This window comes from Rhinatrema bivittatum, chromosome 17 (assembly GCF_901001135.1).
Source record: "Rhinatrema bivittatum chromosome 17, aRhiBiv1.1, whole genome shotgun sequence".
In the NCBI taxonomy this organism is placed as follows: Eukaryota; Metazoa; Chordata; class Amphibia; order Gymnophiona; family Rhinatrematidae; genus Rhinatrema; species Rhinatrema bivittatum.
In genome coordinates, this window is record NC_042631.1 from 16,293,841 (window position 1) to 16,313,414 (window position 19,574).

The 19,574-nt window shown below is 40.7% G+C and overlaps 1 protein-coding gene across 1 annotated transcript in view; it reads left to right on the plus strand.

Annotated features, from left to right (window-relative positions):
* The window catches only part of HIPK3 (homeodomain interacting protein kinase 3), a 98,659-nt gene that overhangs the window by 42,058 nt on the left and 37,027 nt on the right, over positions 1–19,574 (plus strand). Inside the window, exons 3-5 of the mRNA XM_029582232.1 lie at positions 5,592–5,715; positions 16,331–16,450; positions 16,978–17,064. Of these exons, the coding sequence (XP_029438092.1) occupies positions 5,592–5,715; positions 16,331–16,450; positions 16,978–17,064 (331 nt within the window). The remainder of the gene's footprint in view (positions 1–5,591; positions 5,716–16,330; positions 16,451–16,977; positions 17,065–19,574) is intronic.

A 19,574-nucleotide genomic window follows, 5' to 3' on the forward strand; every position in this document is an offset into this window, starting at 1 on the left:
TTTGCTAAAACTTGCAGAATGGAGAGAAATGCATTTGCTTTTTAAAAGGAACAATCATGCATTCTTTGGAAAAACTTAAGTGACTTGCAGATACAGTGCAAATATTTGGTTTCTTAAGTACCTCAGTTTTGTAGGCTTTATATTTCCATTTGCTGATGTCTCACTGCATAAACATGTTGTGGTATTGGCGTACCACTGTTTTCAATACAAGCTTAAACCATATTTGATGTAATCCAGGTCAAACTTGCAAACAGTTTTACTAGTAGTTTCAACATCTGTCTCTCTAAGTTTTTAGGGTCACTATCTTTGATAAATCTAATGGTTGATGGTGAACACAAGTCCTTCAAGCCTAACATTCCTATTTCAGAGACTAGTCCAATCATGGTTTTAGCAAAGGGAATTCTTGCCTTACAAATTTGTGGGTTTTTTTTTTTTGGAAGATATAAATAAACATGTAGAGAAAAGTGAACTGAGTGATAGGGAATCTGGAATTTCAAAAGGCAGTTAACAAAGATCCTTATGAGAGAATCAAGAAATGAAAGACATGGGATAGGAGGCAGTGTCCTGTCATGGACTACTAGCTGGTTAAAGACAGGAAACCGAGGGTAGGACTAAATTGTCAGTTTTCCAGATGGAGATGTCATTAGTGGAGTAGCACAGGGAACTGTGTTGGGACCTGTGCTGTTTTAACACATTCATAAATCTAGAAAAAGGAACAATGAGTGTGATCAGATTTGAAGACGAGACAAAATTATTCAAAGTTAAAACAGCACCAGATTGTGAGGACCTGCAGATAGGATCTTGAGAAACCAGGCAACTTGGAATCCGAATGGAAAATGAAACTTATTTTTTATTTATTTTATTTATTTAAGGTTTTTATATACCGGCATTCATGATAGAATCGCATCATGCTGGTTTACAATTAACAGGGGGAGTGGGTGAAACAAGAACATGGAACGAGTACAAAGAAACCATGAAGTTACAATAAAACAAGGCTGTTCAAACTGGGAGAAGGAGGAAAGCTAGAGAGAATTAACAGAATGAGGTGTAATTATTTACAGTATATATGTGGGAAAAATGCAAAGTGATGCAGTGCTGGGTTCCATATTAGGAGTCATCACCCAGGAAAAGGACTTTGGAGTCCTTGTGGACAGTACATTGAAATCCCCGTCTCAGTCTGCAGCGGGTATCAAAGCAAACAGAATGTTAGGCTCCTATGAGGAGAGGCTACACAGGTTAGATCTCTTCAACTTGGAAAAAAGATGGCTGAGAGGGCACGTGAAAAGTTTATAAAATCATGAGTGGGGTGAAATGAGTAAATAAAGGATAGTTATTTACTCTTTCAGATTATACTAAAACAGACACGCAGTGAAACTAAGAATCAGATTTAAAATCATAGAGAATATATTTTTTTTTTTTTACTTGGTGCACAGTCGAGCTGTGTAGTCTGTTGCTAAAGGATGTGGTCAAGACAATTAGTATAGCAGGGAGGGGGGGGGGGAAGCAAAAGGAGAGGGACTAGATTAGAGAGCAGTGTTTCTTCTTTCATCTTCATTCCTTTTCGGCGAGAAGCTTTGGGAGACAGTCACTTGGGTAAAGAACCCAAATGTGGGAGTACAGTTACTCTCAACAGCTCCTGAGCAACCCTCCATGATGAAGCATCACTTCTACTCATACAAACAACCATACTTTCATAGGATGCCGTACTGGGCTTTTCAACAGTACGGTTCACTGCCCCTTCCGGACTAGCATCAATAGCCACTTCCAACCTGCCCTAGACAAAGAACTGAAATTCGCACAACAGGCCCAGCCCAAACAAAGGCCTAGTTTTTGAACCTTCCGATCAGTCCATTTCTGACTTTCCCAGTAGGGTGGAAGAATGCAGCATTTTGTAGAGTGGCTGCTTCAGATCACCAAAGACCCTGGGCCCTCCAGATTGTGCGGTCTGGGTACCAGTTGCATTTCTCCTGGCCACCGTCACTTCTGCATTGTTAAATGAGCCATCTGGATCCTTCTTGTCTACCACAGCTTTATCTGGAAGTCCAATCGATTCATCAACAAGTAATAGAGCCAGTCCCAGCAACTCAACATATGTGGGGGTTCTAGTCCCAATATTTCCTTATTCCCAAGAAAACAGGGACAGCTGTGACCCATTCTGTATTTGAGATGTCTGAACAAACATATGCTTGGGGAGAAAGTCAAAATGTTCTTCCTCAGTAGTATCCTTTCTTATATACAGAAGAATGAAGGAACGTGTGCCTTGGATTTAACGGATGCTTAAACTTACATACTCGTACACCCTTCAAAATGGGTGCTATCTCTGCTTCCAGGTGTACTCTTCTCCCTACCAGTACAAAGTACACTAGTTTTGGCCTCTTGTCAGCCCAGAGGGTCTTCACGAAATGCCTCAGTAGCAGCAGCTCACTCGTGTCACCATGGAGTACGAGTCTTCTCGTTTCTGACGATTGGCTCTTCACAGTAAAATCACAAGTCAAAGTGCTTTGCTCCCAGAGCTTGACACTAGATCTTTCGCACCACTTAGGTTTTTGGTTAACTTCAAGAAATACAGCATGGAGCCCATGTTGCAGGAAAGAGCATTTCTGCCTCCCAGGCAAAAACCATGACATTGCTTATCTGCAACCTACTTTCTTCTCCAAGCTTGTCAGCTAGAAGGCTTCTCATAGACCTCTGTCACATGGCAGCAGCCATCCATGTGGTCCCACTGATCTGTCTTCATTTCTGCTGCCTCCAGTGGGGTCTACTTATCTAGTGGGAACAACTGCTTTCATCTCCTGTTCAAATAACAGCCATCATGAAGCAGGAATTGCAGTGGCAGCTGCACCCCAAGATTTCAAGGAGACCCCCACTTTGCTTGCTCCCCTTTCAAGTGGTACTGGTGATGAATGGCTCCACCAAAGGGTGGGGTATGTACACCAGGATTGTTTGAATGCAGGGCATCAAGACTCTTGTTGAGAGCCGTTATCAAATCAATCTACTAGAGTTGAGAGCAATCAGATACACTCTCTATCAGCCTTCAGAAATAGAGAATCCTGATTCAAACCAACAACAATTGTTCCTAAGTTTTACATTGTTGAGCAAGGAGAAGGATCATGGCCTCTGCCAGAAAACCCCAAATATCTGTAATTGGGCAGAAAAATCACTGCTCTATAGGTCATCTATTTGCCAGGTGTCACCAGCACATCAGTGGATCACCTCAGCAGAGTGTTTCACCCTTATAAGTGTTCTCTACAGCAATCAGTGGCTGATGAACTCTTCAGCTTTTGGGGCCTACAATTGGTGGATGTATTCATATCTCAACAGAACACAATTTAAATCAATTTTGCTTAATCCTACCAAGTAATCAGACTAGCTCGAGATGCTTCCACAATTACCACTTATTTCCAGAAAGTGCAAAAGATTCTTCAGGCTGCACTCGGCTGATTCTTGTAACCCTGGTATGGCCCTGACAGATCTACTATGTATAATCTCTTAAATAACTTTTCAGCAGTCCTCCCATACATCTAGGAACAGATTCTGTGTTAACTCAGGAAGATGGAACATTGTTTCTTCCCAGACTTTGTTCTCATTCTCACAGCTTGGATATTGAGCACTTAATAATCGCAGATCTCCAATTACCTACAGAAATTGTGTACATATTAGTCTAATATAGAAAACCTTAAATACAGAGAGATTATGCCTTCAAATGGTACTCCAGATGGTGTCAAAATGCTTTGGACTCATTTTCTTGTGAACCTAAGCATCTGCTAAAATATTTTCTCCACCTTTCTCACTCAAGTCTTCACACCTCTTTGATGTGACTGCACCTTAATGCTACATCAGCTTACCATACACAACTAAATGGCAAAATGATCTCCAACTCAGCCACACCGTAAAACCTCCCAACTGTTCGTCTATCCCAATAAGCTAGTAGTAGTAGTCACTAAGCACACCCTTTCTGACTGGCTGAGTGTATTCACTGCTACACCTTAGCAGGACTGTAAATCACAGACTATGCGAAAGCTCACCCAGTGAGAACCATGGCTGCTTTCGTTGCTCATCTTCGAGAAGTACCTGTTGAAGATATCTGCAAAGCTGCAACTTGGTCTTCCATTGATACCTTTTTGTCTCACTACTGTCTCAGTAACTTCTCAAAGACTGACAGTAAATTTGGAGAAGCAATTTTGCAAAATCTTTTCTCGCTGTAGTTTCTTCTGCAAAGTGTTGGTGGGGTTGCTTAACCAAGTTAATGCTCTGCTACAACCCTCAGCTTGGAACTCCCCCCACATGTAATGGCTTTATTTTGCCAACTTATTGATGTAAAAATTGTTTGCTTTCTGTAAATGGCGTTTTCCTTAGATTGAATTAGTCATGAAATGCCCCCACCCCCCGTAGAGTCAACTACATAGCTAGATTAGCTCTGGTATAGCCTGAGAAGGCTCAGGAAGCAATGTTCACATAGGATCTCAAAGCTCTACTAACTTGGAGATAACGAGTCTGTTCGGTGCCACCCGATGACATCATCCATGTGCAATGGCTAATATATCCTATAAATCTACAGAAAACATAATTTACGGTAAGCAAGCTTGCTTTACCTACCTTTCCTTTTTAATTGAGAAATTCAAACTAAAAATTAATTTGCCCTAAAATTACCCATCAAAGCAATACTCAGCAATTCTCTTTAGCCACCAGCAAACTCTTCTGCACTCAGCCCTCCCTCAGGATTGGCTCTCGTTCTCCAGTCTGGACTTCTAGAGTCCTTGTTGCTGCGTTAAGTCCAGCCTATTTCTTGCTGCTTCAGATTCAGCTCATCTAGCCTTTTCTGTTTCCAGTATTTCTATGCTTCCGGCTGCATTTCTGCTTAGACCTAACTCCAGGGTGTTCAACCTAATCCTTGCTGGCCACCAGCACCCAAGAGGAAGGTGGCCATCCCAGGCAGAAGACACCCTGCTGCTGCTTCAATTGGAACCTGCCACTCGGTTGCCACAGTACTGACCACTTTTGGCTTCAAAGTCACAAACCTGACGAATGCAAATAAACCTATGAGTTACTATTGCATAGAGAGCGATTTAACCTACAGGTTTAATTATAAGAAATTTAAAATAAGATACAGCCTATAAAAATGTTTGTAATTTGGTTATAACTATAAACTGATTCTTTATTTTGTGCCTTCTGTTAATGTAAACAACTTCTCAATACTAATAAATTTTCTGTAAAAGTGAATTTGTCTTAATAAAAAGAAATAGCAATCTTTTTCACAGTGCATTTAAAATGTGGGACTCTGAGGTGGAGTATTCTGGTAACTTTGTGGGCTAAGGGATTTCTTTTGGGAAGTTCTGTGTGATGGCCACTGTACTTTATTGGGCTTCCATTTAAAAGGTTATCTACCTTTATAATAGAAATATAATAATTTTGTTCAGCTTGTTAAATCATTTTGAGATACTGGAGTGTCAGAAGCAAAAAAATGTAGCTAGAGAGAGAGTTCTAAAAGTTAATGAGTCTAAAAAGGAAACTTTAATACTGAATTTTTTCTTTCTTTTTTGTAAATTTGTTTTTTGTTGCTAATTTAGTAATCATATTCACTTAATTTACAGAGCACCAGAGATTATTTTGGGGTTGCCGTTTTGCGAAGCCATAGACATGTGGTCGCTGGGGTGTGTCATTGCTGAACTGTTCCTTGGATGGCCGCTGTACCCAGGAGCACTGGAGTATGACCAGGTAGTAGAGTAGCTCGTTACAGGTTCTTTCTGTTTGCCCAATGAATTTCCTGTTTTTTATATTTAATACAACATTGTATTTTCTTACTCTTGAGCCACTGACTTGAGCAGCATCTGTGACTGTTGTAATCTTTTACATTTTATTTAGCAGGTTGTATCATTTCTGGGGAGCATTAGGCAACTAGAAATAATTTTGATACCAAATTAATTTTTCCTATGCTTTTTTTAAAAAAAAAAAAAAATGTAAACCATATATTCTGAGAACTTGCCAGGCATCTGAGCCCAAAGTGAGATGGTCTAGTTCTCTGTTCTGGCCACCTCCGCCCATTTAGGTTTGGTGACAGGATGATGTAAATAATCCGTGGCTGGCAGAATCCCTTTTACCAGTCACTGATGTAGAGGTGGGCAAACTACGTTCTGTGGGCCAGTTTCGGTCCACAGAACCTTTTCATCTGGCCAGCCTACGTCTGCTCTCCTCTATGGTATCACTGGGTTGCAGACCTCATTTTATTTATTTACTTATTTTTAGTGGCAACTGCAGTGTTTGGTTCAGGTTAGAGAGGCTAGCAAAGAGTTGTGAAAAATGCAGCAGTGCCAGATGCAAAGAAATAGCGACGGGAGCATTTTTAACCGCTCCCGTTGCCATTGTGGGGAGTGACATCGCCGTTTGATGGATTAAAGGATCACTTACTTTCAGCCAGAAGAGCTTGGACCTTTCAATAGCTTATGGCTGTAGAATTGGAGAATGACTCAGGAGCTGGGGAACTTAAACAACTGTAGCTCTCCTGGCAACGGAATTATCTTCTCAGGTGGCTGCACAGAGCAGGGTGACAGTGTCAGAAAATATGTTAGTAAATATGAAAATGTGTTTCTTTGTAATCGCATATATATGCAGTGTAGTCAGCTATACCAAGTTAGTATTGAAACATAAGAATTGCTTTTCATTTGCCCTGCACTATAGAAAAGGGCCTCCTTTTGAGATCCTTTCCAACTGCAGACACCTGTGTCCTTGGAGGCTAAAAAAAAAAAAAAAAAGTAGAACAACTTTTACTTTTATCTTTGCGCTTGCTTAGGAAATGAGAGCCCTGCCTGACTACCCTCGAGGGGAGGGCAAAAGAGTTGACTTTCTTGAACTGGGAAGCCTTCCAACTTCAGACCCCTCTGTCTTAAGAAGGGGGGCAAATTTGTTAACTTTTTTGATAAGAAGGAGCAAGCTAGGCCCCACCTGCTATTCTGTTTGTTTAAACCCCTGTTAAGAAGAGAAACGGTAGCAAAGCAAAGCAAGATAGTCTTTGACCACACGAGAGAGGCAGTAAGACGGGCCAGATGCTTCATGATATTTGTTAAGCTTTTACTTTTCTGCATATGAGAACCCTTCCTAGCTAGTATAAGCTAAGCATGTTCTAGAAAGCATTTATTTTACAAGAAAATGTCTTTAGTAGATATTTATCTAATTGCTGTAGTTGCAATCACTATTGTCATATTTATGCTTCTAGCTCTGTACTGTTTGATTAAGATAAGATTAGAAAAATAAAATGCTTCATAAAGTTATTCACACGCTTTAAAAGATCACTTTTTATCTGAATAAAAGAAATTATTTTCATATATTCAGACTGGTTTATTTCATTTCTAACTCTAAAGGAGAACTCCTATCTCTAAATAAATAATAAACTCCTTCCCTAAGGGCAGGAGGGTCGTGTGAAGCAGGTAGGGCAGGAGCAGAGCATACCCTGTCATTCACTGACAACAGTAGTATGATCTGGGGCAGGCTGGGCTAGTCAGCCGGGAAACGCATGGAACAGAGGAATATTTTACCCTTGGAGAACACAACCACCAGCCGGTGGGACAACAAAGCCAGCATTTAAGGACTCAGCTACAGCCAGATGCTTAGTGAGGGTCTAAGGGTGGACAACTTTGGGGCCGGTGGTGAGGAAAGGATCCCCGGTTTCCGTGATACCCTCCCCCAGGTTTTCTCAGATGCTCACCTGTGGCCCATTTCTTCTGTCTGTAAACAAGGACTGTGAAGTTAAAAATCCCTTTTTATTAAATGTTGTATTATTGTAGAGGGGCAAAGCTTCTTCGTGGATTTAAATTCAACACACTGCTGTGTTCCGTATCTTGCCTGGAAGGGAACTTCATTTTTGGCTTATTTTTCCTGGGAATTTATAAATGTTTATTACAAGAAAAATGGGAGAAATTAGTGGGGGAAAAAAGATTTGTAGTTTTTACAGGTAAATATAAATTTTGTTCTTGTTGTAATAAACACTTATTTTCTCAGGGAAAATAAAACAAACAAAAGAAAAAACTGAAAACGAAGATTTCTATATATTAGGGTCATGGTCGTTCCTCCCTGAATATATTTGGACCGCTCCTAGCTGCCAGACTCTCCTTTTGCTTGGATATCACAGCTCTGCATTTTCTTGACGGGGGTTAATTTTCAGAAGGCTTCTACTCAAGGCCAACAAAGCCCCCACACACACACTCAGCTCCAAAGGGCCCCCCCCCGGTCCAGATGACAGCCAGTAATGTGACCCCAGTTTAAAGTTTGCTCGCTCTTGATACAGAGGAGCATCATGAGAGGAGAGGGAGGTGACACATTTGGGTTGGGAGGGAGGAAGGAAGAGGCCTATTGATTGGGATGTGTCAGTGAGGGCGGGGCAGAAGAGAAGAGGGGTTTTTTTGTTTTTGGTCTCCACCCAGTAGGAGGCACTGTACCCTTCTGATCCATTCTGTTGAAAAAATTGCCGAGTTGTAGGTAAGCATTCCAATAGACAGAGAATTTGTATTTATACACATAACATGTTATGTTAAATAAAATAAATAAATAACATAAGACTATAGCAAACATCTAAAGTCCGGGCTATATTTAGTGAACTTATGCTATACCTAGATTTATGCTATAAACTAGATTTTTGGAAATCCCTTGATAAAAAAAAAAATCCATTGACAAAACACAAACTGTGGGTTTAAATCCTTACCTTTTCTGTTGGGAAAGGATAAATAGACAACGGGTGGTGATTGTATGATGATTTTTTTGACTGATCGCATTGGGAGAAAATGTTTAAACTGTCACGTTCTCAGGAGCAAGGTCACCTGAGAACCAGTGTTTTGAGTCTGCATTGCTGTTACGTCTTCCAGGTCACTTAAGTATTAAGTCACTCCTGCCTTGATCTCCTACATGAAAGCTTGTCGTGTTCACCACTGAGCTGTTGGACTGCCGCCTAGCTACGGTTTGTTTATATCCAAGTGACCCACACAGTGGAACTTCCCTAGGCTCATTATAATGTTGTAGTATTACTGCTAAATTTGTTCATTGTGCTAGCAGATGGGGAAACTCCTGTTGCTGAATGTCTGCATGCCAGCCTATTTTTGACACTAGGAATAATAAAAGCTAATTGCACACTAAGGAAGAGCAGGCTTATTTCAGACAGTGAAACAAAATTAAAGATGGACTGTATACAAGAGCACTGTGCAGTTTAAGGAAAAGTTGTGTTTTTCTGAAACTGTTTCTCATTAATATTGTAAAGTTTTTTTTATATTTCACCAAAAATCTGTAATAAAGACCTTATTTACTCAAGGCTGCCTTGGTTTCTTGACTGAGGTTATAAGCCATCATTTTTTTGAAAAGTGTCTGCTGTTCTGTAAGAAGTCAAATTTGAAATACTTGGTCATTAGAATGTAATGCTTATTTTGCCCCTTTTCTGTTCTGTTGAGGTTGTTTATAAATGCGTTATAGTGCTTACAAATCAAAAATATTCAATCAATAGTATTTAAAAATGTGTACTCCACTTGATCATGGATTCTCAGCAGCTAGCAAAGAATATACATATTAAAAAGGAACAATTTAAAATAAATATTAACAGTAGTGTTCATAATGTTTGAAATGCCACTGTTGCATTCAGTAAATGGAAATCTCTTTAAAAGGAGCTAACTCCTCTCATATAATTTATTAGCATTGTGTATTGGTCACTTTGTCAGTCATACTCCATAACCCACATTTTGTGCTGTTTTCTGGGCTAGACTCATTGATTTGCTTAAATTGGAGTCTACTGTCAGTATCTTAACACAAATCCTCCCTTGAGCATATTTCAGTGTGACCTATTTCTTGGTCAGAGCATTATTTATTTAATTTTTCTTTAGGAGGTATGAAGGAGAAAAAGGTTCTATATTAAGATCACCCCTAGAACAGGGGTGGCCAACTCCTGGTCCTCAAGAGCCACAAACGGGCTCTGTTTTCAGGATAACCACAATGAATATGCCTTAGAGATATTTGCATGCACTGCCTCCGTTATTTGCAGATCTATTTCAGGCATATTCATTGCGGATATCCTGAAACCCTGGTTTATTTGTGGCTCTTGAGGACTGAAGTTGGTTACCCTTGCCCTAGAAACTTGATTCCTTTATGTGCTTTGAAGAAATTGGATGATTTTCTACTGAGGGTGCCTTTAATGGAAATTAAAATTCCTTGGAGCTATTGACTGTTCTGCGCCTGAAAAGTGGATAAGTTTCAATCCGATGGAGATCCTCCCTTTGGTGCAGCAATGATCTTGAAGCAAAAGTACTGGGGCATGGGTGGAGGGATATAAAATGGAAAATGTTCCAGGATAATTCTAGTAAATTGATTTTAGTGAAGATAGATTAAAAAAAAAAAGCAATACTTGTGGAGATAATTAGAACATCTCAGAATAAGTCTTGGGTATTATTTTCCATTATGAAGATTTAAACCTGTTATTCCCCAAACCGGAGTAAAGCAGAGTATTTGAGTCGTTTGCACAGTCTTTATGCAGAAGATCAGTAATGTCTGTCAGAAGTTTCAGAATGAAGAGTGTGTCCTGAAACTCACCTCCAGCGATTATGGCTAGACACGTTCATTTTCAGTTTTTATATAATTTTTTTCTGGAAATTTATTATAGGGACCCAAAATAGATGAGAATCAGGGGGGCAGAAATGAACCATTTTGGTTTGTTATAATCGTGTTTGGTTTTTATTTTATTTTTCCCTGGAATTCTTGAAGGTCTATGGGGCACTGGAAATGAATGTTTAGACAATGTGTGAAAGAAAATGAGGCCAATCATGTGTGAATTGGATCCCTGTTTGACTGGTTAAATATTCTGTTCTGTTTGCTATTGACCAGTTTTACATTTTTGACATGTAAATAGTAACCTAGTTAATTTCAGCAGATAAAGACCAAAATGGTGCATCCAGTCTGCCCAGCGAGCTGCTTAAGGCAGTAACTGCTGCTTCGTAAAGGTTAGCACCATGCTGTCTGTTAAGGATAATAGCTGCCACTCCTTGCAGGAACTCCCATGCGGAAATGTTAAGTGTAGGTGTAACAAATTCTCCGAGGACAAGCAGGATGTTACACACATGGGTTCAGCATTAGATGGACCCCCGGGCTGGAACTTTCATCTCAAAGATTCTAGAACTTTCAAACTTGCCCCACTGAGCATGTGCAGCTGACGTCATCACCCTGTCCTCTAATCAGAGTCCCTCAATCTTATTTCCCCCCCCCCCCCCAGTGGAGCTGTGTGTGTCATGGTATTCGGCTTTGCTCGCGCTCTCCTCACAGTTTTTGTATGTTACTTTTTTTCTAGAGCTGCAGCTGTTTTTCTTTACTTTCCCTTACGGTAGTTTTATTTTCTTTTCCTTTTTCCTCTTCTTTCCACTGTCTGCCAGCTGCATGGTGGGCCTTGGTCGCTTAGCGATCTGGAAGAGCCTGTTACTATCTCTTTATTAAATAAATACTGTACCTGCAGTTTAGTATCTGTGTCCTCTCCTTGCTCTGTCTGTTTTTGCATCTTTGTCAGGTATTGGCAAGACTGACTGAATGCAGTTCATGGGTGATCCTCTGTAGACCGCTGAACCTGGGGATTTGCCTGAGTTCTACCTGGGCAGGAGTTCCATGTCGTTTCACCAGTCAATCAGCATTGATGGAGGTTCAGATAGTGAAGAGATCTAGGACCACACTGTTCCTGTGTGTGTTTGGAGGAAGCTCATCCTCCCTACATTCAAAGGAACTAGTCTCTATGAGCAGGAGCCCTGGACGATGTAGCCTCCCCTCCTACCTGCCCTTAATGGCAATTCAGTCTCCTTGAGAGAGAGGGTGAGCAGGAGCCTGGACAAACAGCTTGCTGCCACACCTTCAGTGCCATACCCAGTAACTGTTGCCTGTGCACATCTGTGACCAGCGCACCATGATCTGACACATCGAAGTCAGGACTGCCATTGAGCGCCATAGTCACCCTGGATGCCGTCAAGGTGCCTGGGTGCCCTCTATGTCATTGAGGTACGTGACCACCCTCGATACCGTAAGGGCCTTCTTTGCCGCAGGCATCGTCTCGATGCACTGGAGTCAGGGTGCCTTGGGCCTCGATGTGGTCTAGTAGCAGCACCGACCTCTAGTGTCAGGAACCAGGACTGCCATTGAGCGCCATGGTCCCCCCTCGAAGGGGGGGTTGAATTAGAATAAGTTTGGAACTTGTGAGCAGTATTGCCAATTGTCAAGGCCAAGATGGCACTACTGCTTAAAGTCTGCTTCAGGATTGCCCCTTCCTCTTCCTGTCCCCTCCAATATAGAAGGGGAAGGGCTAGATTAGGGAGAAGAGTGATGGTTCTCTGCTCCAATCTCACCCTTACTCCACCTGTCCCCTGGAGGAGAGAGTCTGAAGATGAATACCCCTGCTACTCTGCATCTTAATCTGAAAAGAAGTGGCAGAATTTTGTTCCCGGCCATTCTTCCCATATCAGATTCTTCAGGATAGGATATCACCTTTTATGCCAGTGACGTGCAGCTCCAGTTTCCACTAGAAGAGGTCTGTAAAGAAAGTGCCATGGGAATAAATCAGTGTTTAGAGGTAGGCACCAGTTGTATGAGGGAACATAGGCTGAAACAGCCTTCGTACCTTGCTGGGAAAGTGCAGGCTGAGTTGTATAGGCTAGGCTTAGGGCTAACTGGGGCTGCGCTTTCAGAGCGAGAACCTTTTCCATTGTGGTTCCAGTTTTGTGGAACAGTCTTCCACTGGAAGGAAGGAAACTAGCATACTGCCCTACTGGAAAAAAGTAGAAAATCTGGACCTTTCCTGCTAATTTCCAGTAACAGTTTAGTGTTTGAAGCTTGTTTATAACCAATATGGGAAGTGGCGGTTGGTTGGCTGTTAATTGTTGGTAAGCTTTACTGTGTAGACTGTCAGGTTGATGTTATAACTAAAGGACCCATTTGATTGTTTTTAGCCATAGTTTTATCGTGAACATGCTTGAATTTTTCTCATTTTGTTACACCGCTTTGGGCAATCCTTGACTGGGCAAGGCAGTATAAAAATACTTGTAAATAAGCCTGCATCATATACAAGAAAATCTACCTTTCTGAGAGCAGAAGGAAGTGGGACCTCCCAGGAGATCTTGATGAGCATCTTTTCATAAAGATGTCCTTCATTTGGAAAGTTTTAGGCTTAGTTACCTGCACAGAATGACTTGTTGGAGGCAGTGGGCCCTAAGATTTGTTTTTTTCAAAATAAATAAAATAACCGTTCAGCTTTGCTACTGCATGGCTCATTCTCCAAGTGGTGGATTATTAAACCTATCCCGCCCCTCCTCTCCCAAGATTTAAAAAAAGTTTTAAATTATTTTTGGACACTTTGGAGCAAACTTGCAGCAGACATTACGTTGGTGCCTAATTTTATCTTTTAGAAAGAATTTAAAAACTTGGCTGTGTCTTTCAGTATTTTACTCATAAGGTGTCTGATGCTACATATCTCTTTCAGGTCAATGTTAATTTTAGTAGTTGTCTAATTGTATTGGTTTTAATTTTTTATGTTCACTGCTGTGGGTAGGCAGTCTATAAGTGGCTTAAATGAAGGGAGGCTTTCAGAACTCTCCTGGGCTATCTTCACCCTCCCCCTCTCATGGAGCATGAGAAATGTAATTTATACTATTGTAGTCTTCTAGATTTATTATTTAAAAATCTTATCTTCTCCAGTCTTTGATCTCTATGGATTACAACTATGAACATATACATAAATACAAAAAACCCTAAAATATATAACCTACACGTGCCATACCATCTACATAAACAATGCAAGTTAAAAACAGCAATCAAAAGAATTTAGATTGCTAACTCATGTCCTATCGCTGGACTTATTTAAAAAAACAAAAACCCATATACATTTTATATAAAAATCTGTAAATTTTATGTACCTGTTATGTTGTTTTTAGTTGTAAACCATTGTGGTTGAATACAGAATGGTTTATAAATACAATAAATAAATAACCATATCTTGCCTGAATAGAACCCACTCGGGTATAACATTATCAACGTGCATTCTTCCCACAATTTCCTTGCGCACCACAATGCTTTCTTCAAAGAGATGGTAGAAAAATATTAGAGCTTCTCAAAGCAGCATTGCCACCTTTTTGTTTCCTGCATATTTGTCTAATGAGGGAGGGCAGGTGTTGGAAGATGCTGGGCTAGAAGCCTCTGTACCAAAGGAGATAATTGGATAACTTGTCCTTGAATCTATGTTCTAAACTCCCTAAGTTGATAAAGACGGCTCCTTTGCTGGTAGCAATGTTGTTGAAATCTGATTGCGCTTGGACTTTTAGGTTTGTTTTTTTATTTCCAGGCATGAAAAAATGTTTTATGGGCAACAGACTCAGTATTTCTAGATGTAACGAGAGAGCTAAGCTCCCAGGGATTTAAGACCCCAAGTAACTGCCTTGGATTTTTTTTTTTTAATTATTCTTAAATATTCATGTAAATATAAAATTAGTTTTCAGCACAAAAGCTGATTTTTAATATCCTGATCAAGTTTGTTCTTTTCTTTTTAAATCAGAGTACTAGGGTGAGGACTTCAGACTTGTTGTCTTCATCGATGATATTTTATGCTTTTGTATTTATAGCACGTTGGGTATGGGTTTATCAAACAAATGAACACTACAGTACATTGGCGTGAGATTGGGGTTCCTCTATTGGTGGCGTTAGTTCCTTCTCTCCCCCCCCCCTTGTGAATTTTCTTTTTGCAATTTTTTTAATTTCCCAGATATGGAAGACTTATCTGCTCTTAAATGAAAATATGTACAAGTTTTCAGCAGATGAATTTAACAGCAAAAACACAAATGTTTGTTTGTTTTGTCTGTAAAGATCAAATCCTAATAAAATGTTTAAATCCAATCTTCCCTCTTTCTTCCCTGTCCCGTCCCACCCCCAATCCTCTCCCACCCCTTTCCTCTTCCTTTCCTGCCTCCACATTGAGTTCCCCCTCCCATAAAATTGCAAAAAGAAAAAAAAAAAAGCACACAAAGTTGAAAACTATTTTCTTATGCAAAATGATTCAGATTTCTGTAAATGTTGCATGCTTGCTACAGAATTTTCTAACTTACTGCAGAATCTCCCCCTTAGCTATCTCAGGAAACTAGAAGTTGTACTTAGTTTATACAATGAGCCTTCTTGCTCAGTCTCCTACTTGAATTGTGTAATTCTGCTTGGCTCAGTATTTAAATTGATATTTGTGCCTTTACCTTGCAACTCATAGAAATATATTCATTTGTTGGATAATTACCAGTCCAGGTCTCTGGCTGGTTCACATTTCAAGCAAACAAATAGTTTCTTTGCACATATCTGTAATTATGACGGTGCAAGTTCACCTTTAGATCCTGCTATGTCAGGCAGCTACATAGGAGCCAGCAGCAACGTCAAGTTTGGTTTCTTTGGTTTGTTTGGTTTTATTACTTTAAAAACAAAAAGCAAAATGAAAAGGTGTTGCAGTTTGCTATTATACTCGCCTATCAGCAAGGTATTACTTCTCTAAAAAGGATTCTCTTAAAACTCGTGATCAATTTTCCATTTCTCAGGGTTGAAATTGAAATGTTTTTAATCCATTTTATTTCATGTAATTATAAATAGTTGCAAGAAATCACAAAAACTCCCCACAGTTTAAATGGATGGCGTGAAGATACTGCAGAGGATTTTAAATAAGTAGTGTGGTGAGCTCATGCTAACAAAATGTCTAATGGAAAGTCATTCCAGCACTCGAATGTGACAAATGGCAAACAATTTCGCTCTTGACTTCTGTATCCAACAAAATCACTGCTAGCAAGGACTGTAGTAGCATCCCTGTTAGTGCATGTGTAACGTCTTTCGCTGTCACTACAAGGAATATTTGTATGTATGAAAGGCTCTGCTTATTAGAAGGGTTTCTCCCACTGTTTGTAGCTAAACGTGTGAAAATGCGGGCTTGTATCTCCATAAAGTTGTTCTGAACTTTTTTCTTATTTAGTCTCCCATTACTTTTTCCTGCAACGAGAGCTTCAGCCTCTCCTCCAGAAAACTATATAATAAAAAAAAAAATAAAGCTCATTGCCCTAAAGAAATTGTGAAACATGAATTATTTTCTGAGCTTTGTAGCTCAGTCACTGCCTCAGATGTGTGCTCCACTTCTTCTTCTTTTATCTTCATGATTACTTCTATTTTAAGTCAGATGGATTATAGTGGGGAAACTTATTAAAAACATTATGAAATGTAATACCAGATTGAGCCTGGCATTTTCTTTTTTAATGTTTGGGTTTTTGATATGTGAAGGAAAAAGTAACAATGAATATGGTTTTTCCTCCCACCCCTCCAGATTCGTTATATTTCACAGACTCAGGGGTTACCAGGAGAACAGCTATTAAACGTGGGAGCAAAAACTGCACGGTTTTTCTGTAGAGAAGCAGATTCGCCATATTCTGGATGGCGACTAAAGGTAATAAATGTTAGTGTGATTGTGCATAGACTTGCTTTGTAAAGATACAAAAACAAGCCAAACTGAGGTTGAAAAACTTAATTTGCCTATTTCATCCTAAAAGTAATAGTAACCAGTTAACAGTGGAAATATTTCTGTGAGGGACTATTTTTAAAGATTGACACCTTTTTTCCTTTCTTGACTCTCACTCCCAACCAGTAGCATCTTACTCAGCTTGGAGGAAAGGGATTTAAAAGGGGAAAGCCTATTCGTATTAAGTGGTGGGCTTAGTGTTCTGCTGTGGGAATAAGAGGTTACTTCATAGGAAAGATCTGGGCTCAGTTGGTGCAGTGGGTATTTTGGGAGTTGCATGAAAGCTGTGAATGTGCTCATATTTGGATTTTTTTTTTTTTTTTTTTTAGAAGAGGGGGCTATATTGCATCAAGTTAACATTTAATACATAGGTGGTTCTGCGGTTTGTAATCAGCAGGAATATACAGATGGCTAATGCTCTGATTCTTCCTCTTTTTCTTCTGTCGATGCACCAGACACTGGAAGAACATGAGACAGAGACTGGGATGAAGTCGAAAGAAGCCAGGAAGTATATATTCAACAGTTTGGATGATATAGTGCATGTGAGTAATTCACAGGAAACCATTCTCACTAACCATCTCTTAGTTTCCATGTTAATTACATTTAGAGACTGATGTGATTACCTTTGTACAGATCTAACAACTTAGTAGCAAAATGCATGTTTTGCCTCCAGCTGTCTGTCTGTTGTGGCATTACAGCCAGCTCGCTCTCGTCTGGTTGTTCATAACACTCATTGCCATTAGTGGATACACCATATGTCATGCTGAGTGGCAGTTCTATAGTCACTGAGCCACAGAATACGGTTCAAGGTCTTTCTTGCTTCTGTCACCCGGTGGCTAAAACAGAACACCAGTCTATCATTGGAGGCTGACAGTTAATCAGCGAGTGTGAGGGGAGCACATGGTGACTTGCACTGCTCATCATGGAGTGGGGAGGGAGTGTGAAAGTGAGTGGGGAACAAGAAAAGATGAACAAAAGGAAATATTGTGAGGAAGGAGGCAGGAAAGAACATTGGTAGAGAGGTGAGGATGGAGCTTCAGGCAGAAGTATGGAGACTGGGCAGACTGGACAATTGGTCTGTCATCTACTGTTATGAGACATAAAGATTGGTACAGAGAAGGTGAGGAGGGAGATATAGGAGAAGAAATTAGGGAACGATCAGAAGAAATCAGGGAAGAGCAATAAAGTTCCTAAAAAAGACTAATGAACACTGATTGTCAGAAAATGCTGACAAATCTGAACTTTTTCTTGTGATTTCAATAGTATGGAATAGAGTCCCTTATTTTGCCATTGTGTCATGTTGAAGTGGGAAAAAGAACCTGATTCAGCAGCATTATCTGTTCCAAGTCAACAAGTTAGTCTTTTATCATCCAGGCTCCTGCACAGACATGCTCTCTACGTTTTCGATACTAGAATCTTTTGGTTTTAACTTGGCTCAATGTGCCTCTGCAGCCTCCCAACAGCACTTTTTAGGCACACATGTGCGCACACACTCTAAGGCCACACCCAGCGATTTCAGAGACTTCATCTGCTGATGGAAGATACCCATAATCTATAGGTGACTGGGGCTAGACCAGGATACAGCTAATCGCTACGATTTGCAACCAGATGTCACCAAGGTCACAAAGAAACGGGGCCTGGAAGACTGAGGAACTTTGCAGGTTGAGGAAGAGCCGGCTGTTTCTCATCTCAGAGCAGCAGCCTCCTCTGATGCCTTCAATGCCGAGTTGAGCAGGAGCTCCTCAAGCAAAGCTTACGATTCTATGGCTCTGGTTCTCTGATCTGCTGCGCCACCAAGCAAAACATGGAAGCACTGACAAGGGTCTTTGAGTATTTTGCTGGCCCTTATAATTTTGTATACCTCTTATTGTGTCGCCTTTGGTCATCTTGGGGAGCACTAGTCTGTTGGACTTTCCTTTGTGAGGGAACTGTTCCATCCCCTTTGTCATTTTTCTTGCCCTTCTCTGTATCTTTTCTGGTGCTGCTCTTTTTTGAAATGTGGCAATCAGAACTGCACATGGCCACAAAATGGTGTCGCTGGATCTACACAAGTTATGTCTATCTGGGCTCATCCCATGACATGACAAACTGAGAGGAATGTGGGAGAACGTTACCAGAGCTATCAGATACTGTCAGTTTAAGCTCTTCTAGGTCTCTGCTCCCTCAAGTGTTCCAGGACCATCAAATATGAGGTCCGTCACCTAGGTGTAGGAGCAGGCGACCTCTTTGTCAATGGTCACTTTGGCGCTGAAAGTCCTGGCACCAGAGGCACCAGCGATAGACACTGATAGCATTCACTTCCAGCCTATGACAAAAAAAAGTGAAAGCTAGATTCCTCTCCTAATTTGGCTCCAGAGTCTCTCTTCCTCAACAAATTTTCCATAGGACCATGCATTTGTCCAAAAGACAACACTTTGACTCTTGACTTCAGTCCCTTTCCAGCTTCTAGATGATTCTGAACCAATTGAGGACTTTCCAGGAATGATAAAATACATCAAGGCATTAAATCTATGTGCAGTGCTCGAATCATCTGTCACTAAGTAGCAAAAAGAATTTGCTATAGGTGTTTCTGAGAAGTTAAACCAGATTCATGAGATTGAAACTTATTGTGCACATCAGTAGTCAGAGAAACCAAAGATGAAACTGATTGACATAACAGTCCAAAGACTGTCCAGGTAATAACCGCAGGTTTAATGAAAGGTGCAGAAACTTGTAGAGCTGTTACAGGAGCCCTAAAAGGCAAAACAGTCTGCCAGACCTGCTGCAATTGTTCCAGCTGACGAGGAAAGTTGGGGGTTTAACCCCTCTGCAGCCAACTGTGCGTCCCGAGGCTCACCAACCAAATCTCAACACTGCAACTGCATCGACAGACTGGGGGAAGCAGAGCCAGAAGAAATGGAGCTGTCCAAAATCCCAAGCTCTTCAACTGGGCAGCGGTTCCAGCAGGAGGACGCGGAGTGGTATGGCAGTCAGGGTCAGGACTAAAACATCCCCAAAGTCAGCCAAGCCAGCAACGACTGCCGTACTGCAAGTAGGTAAGAATTCTGGCTTT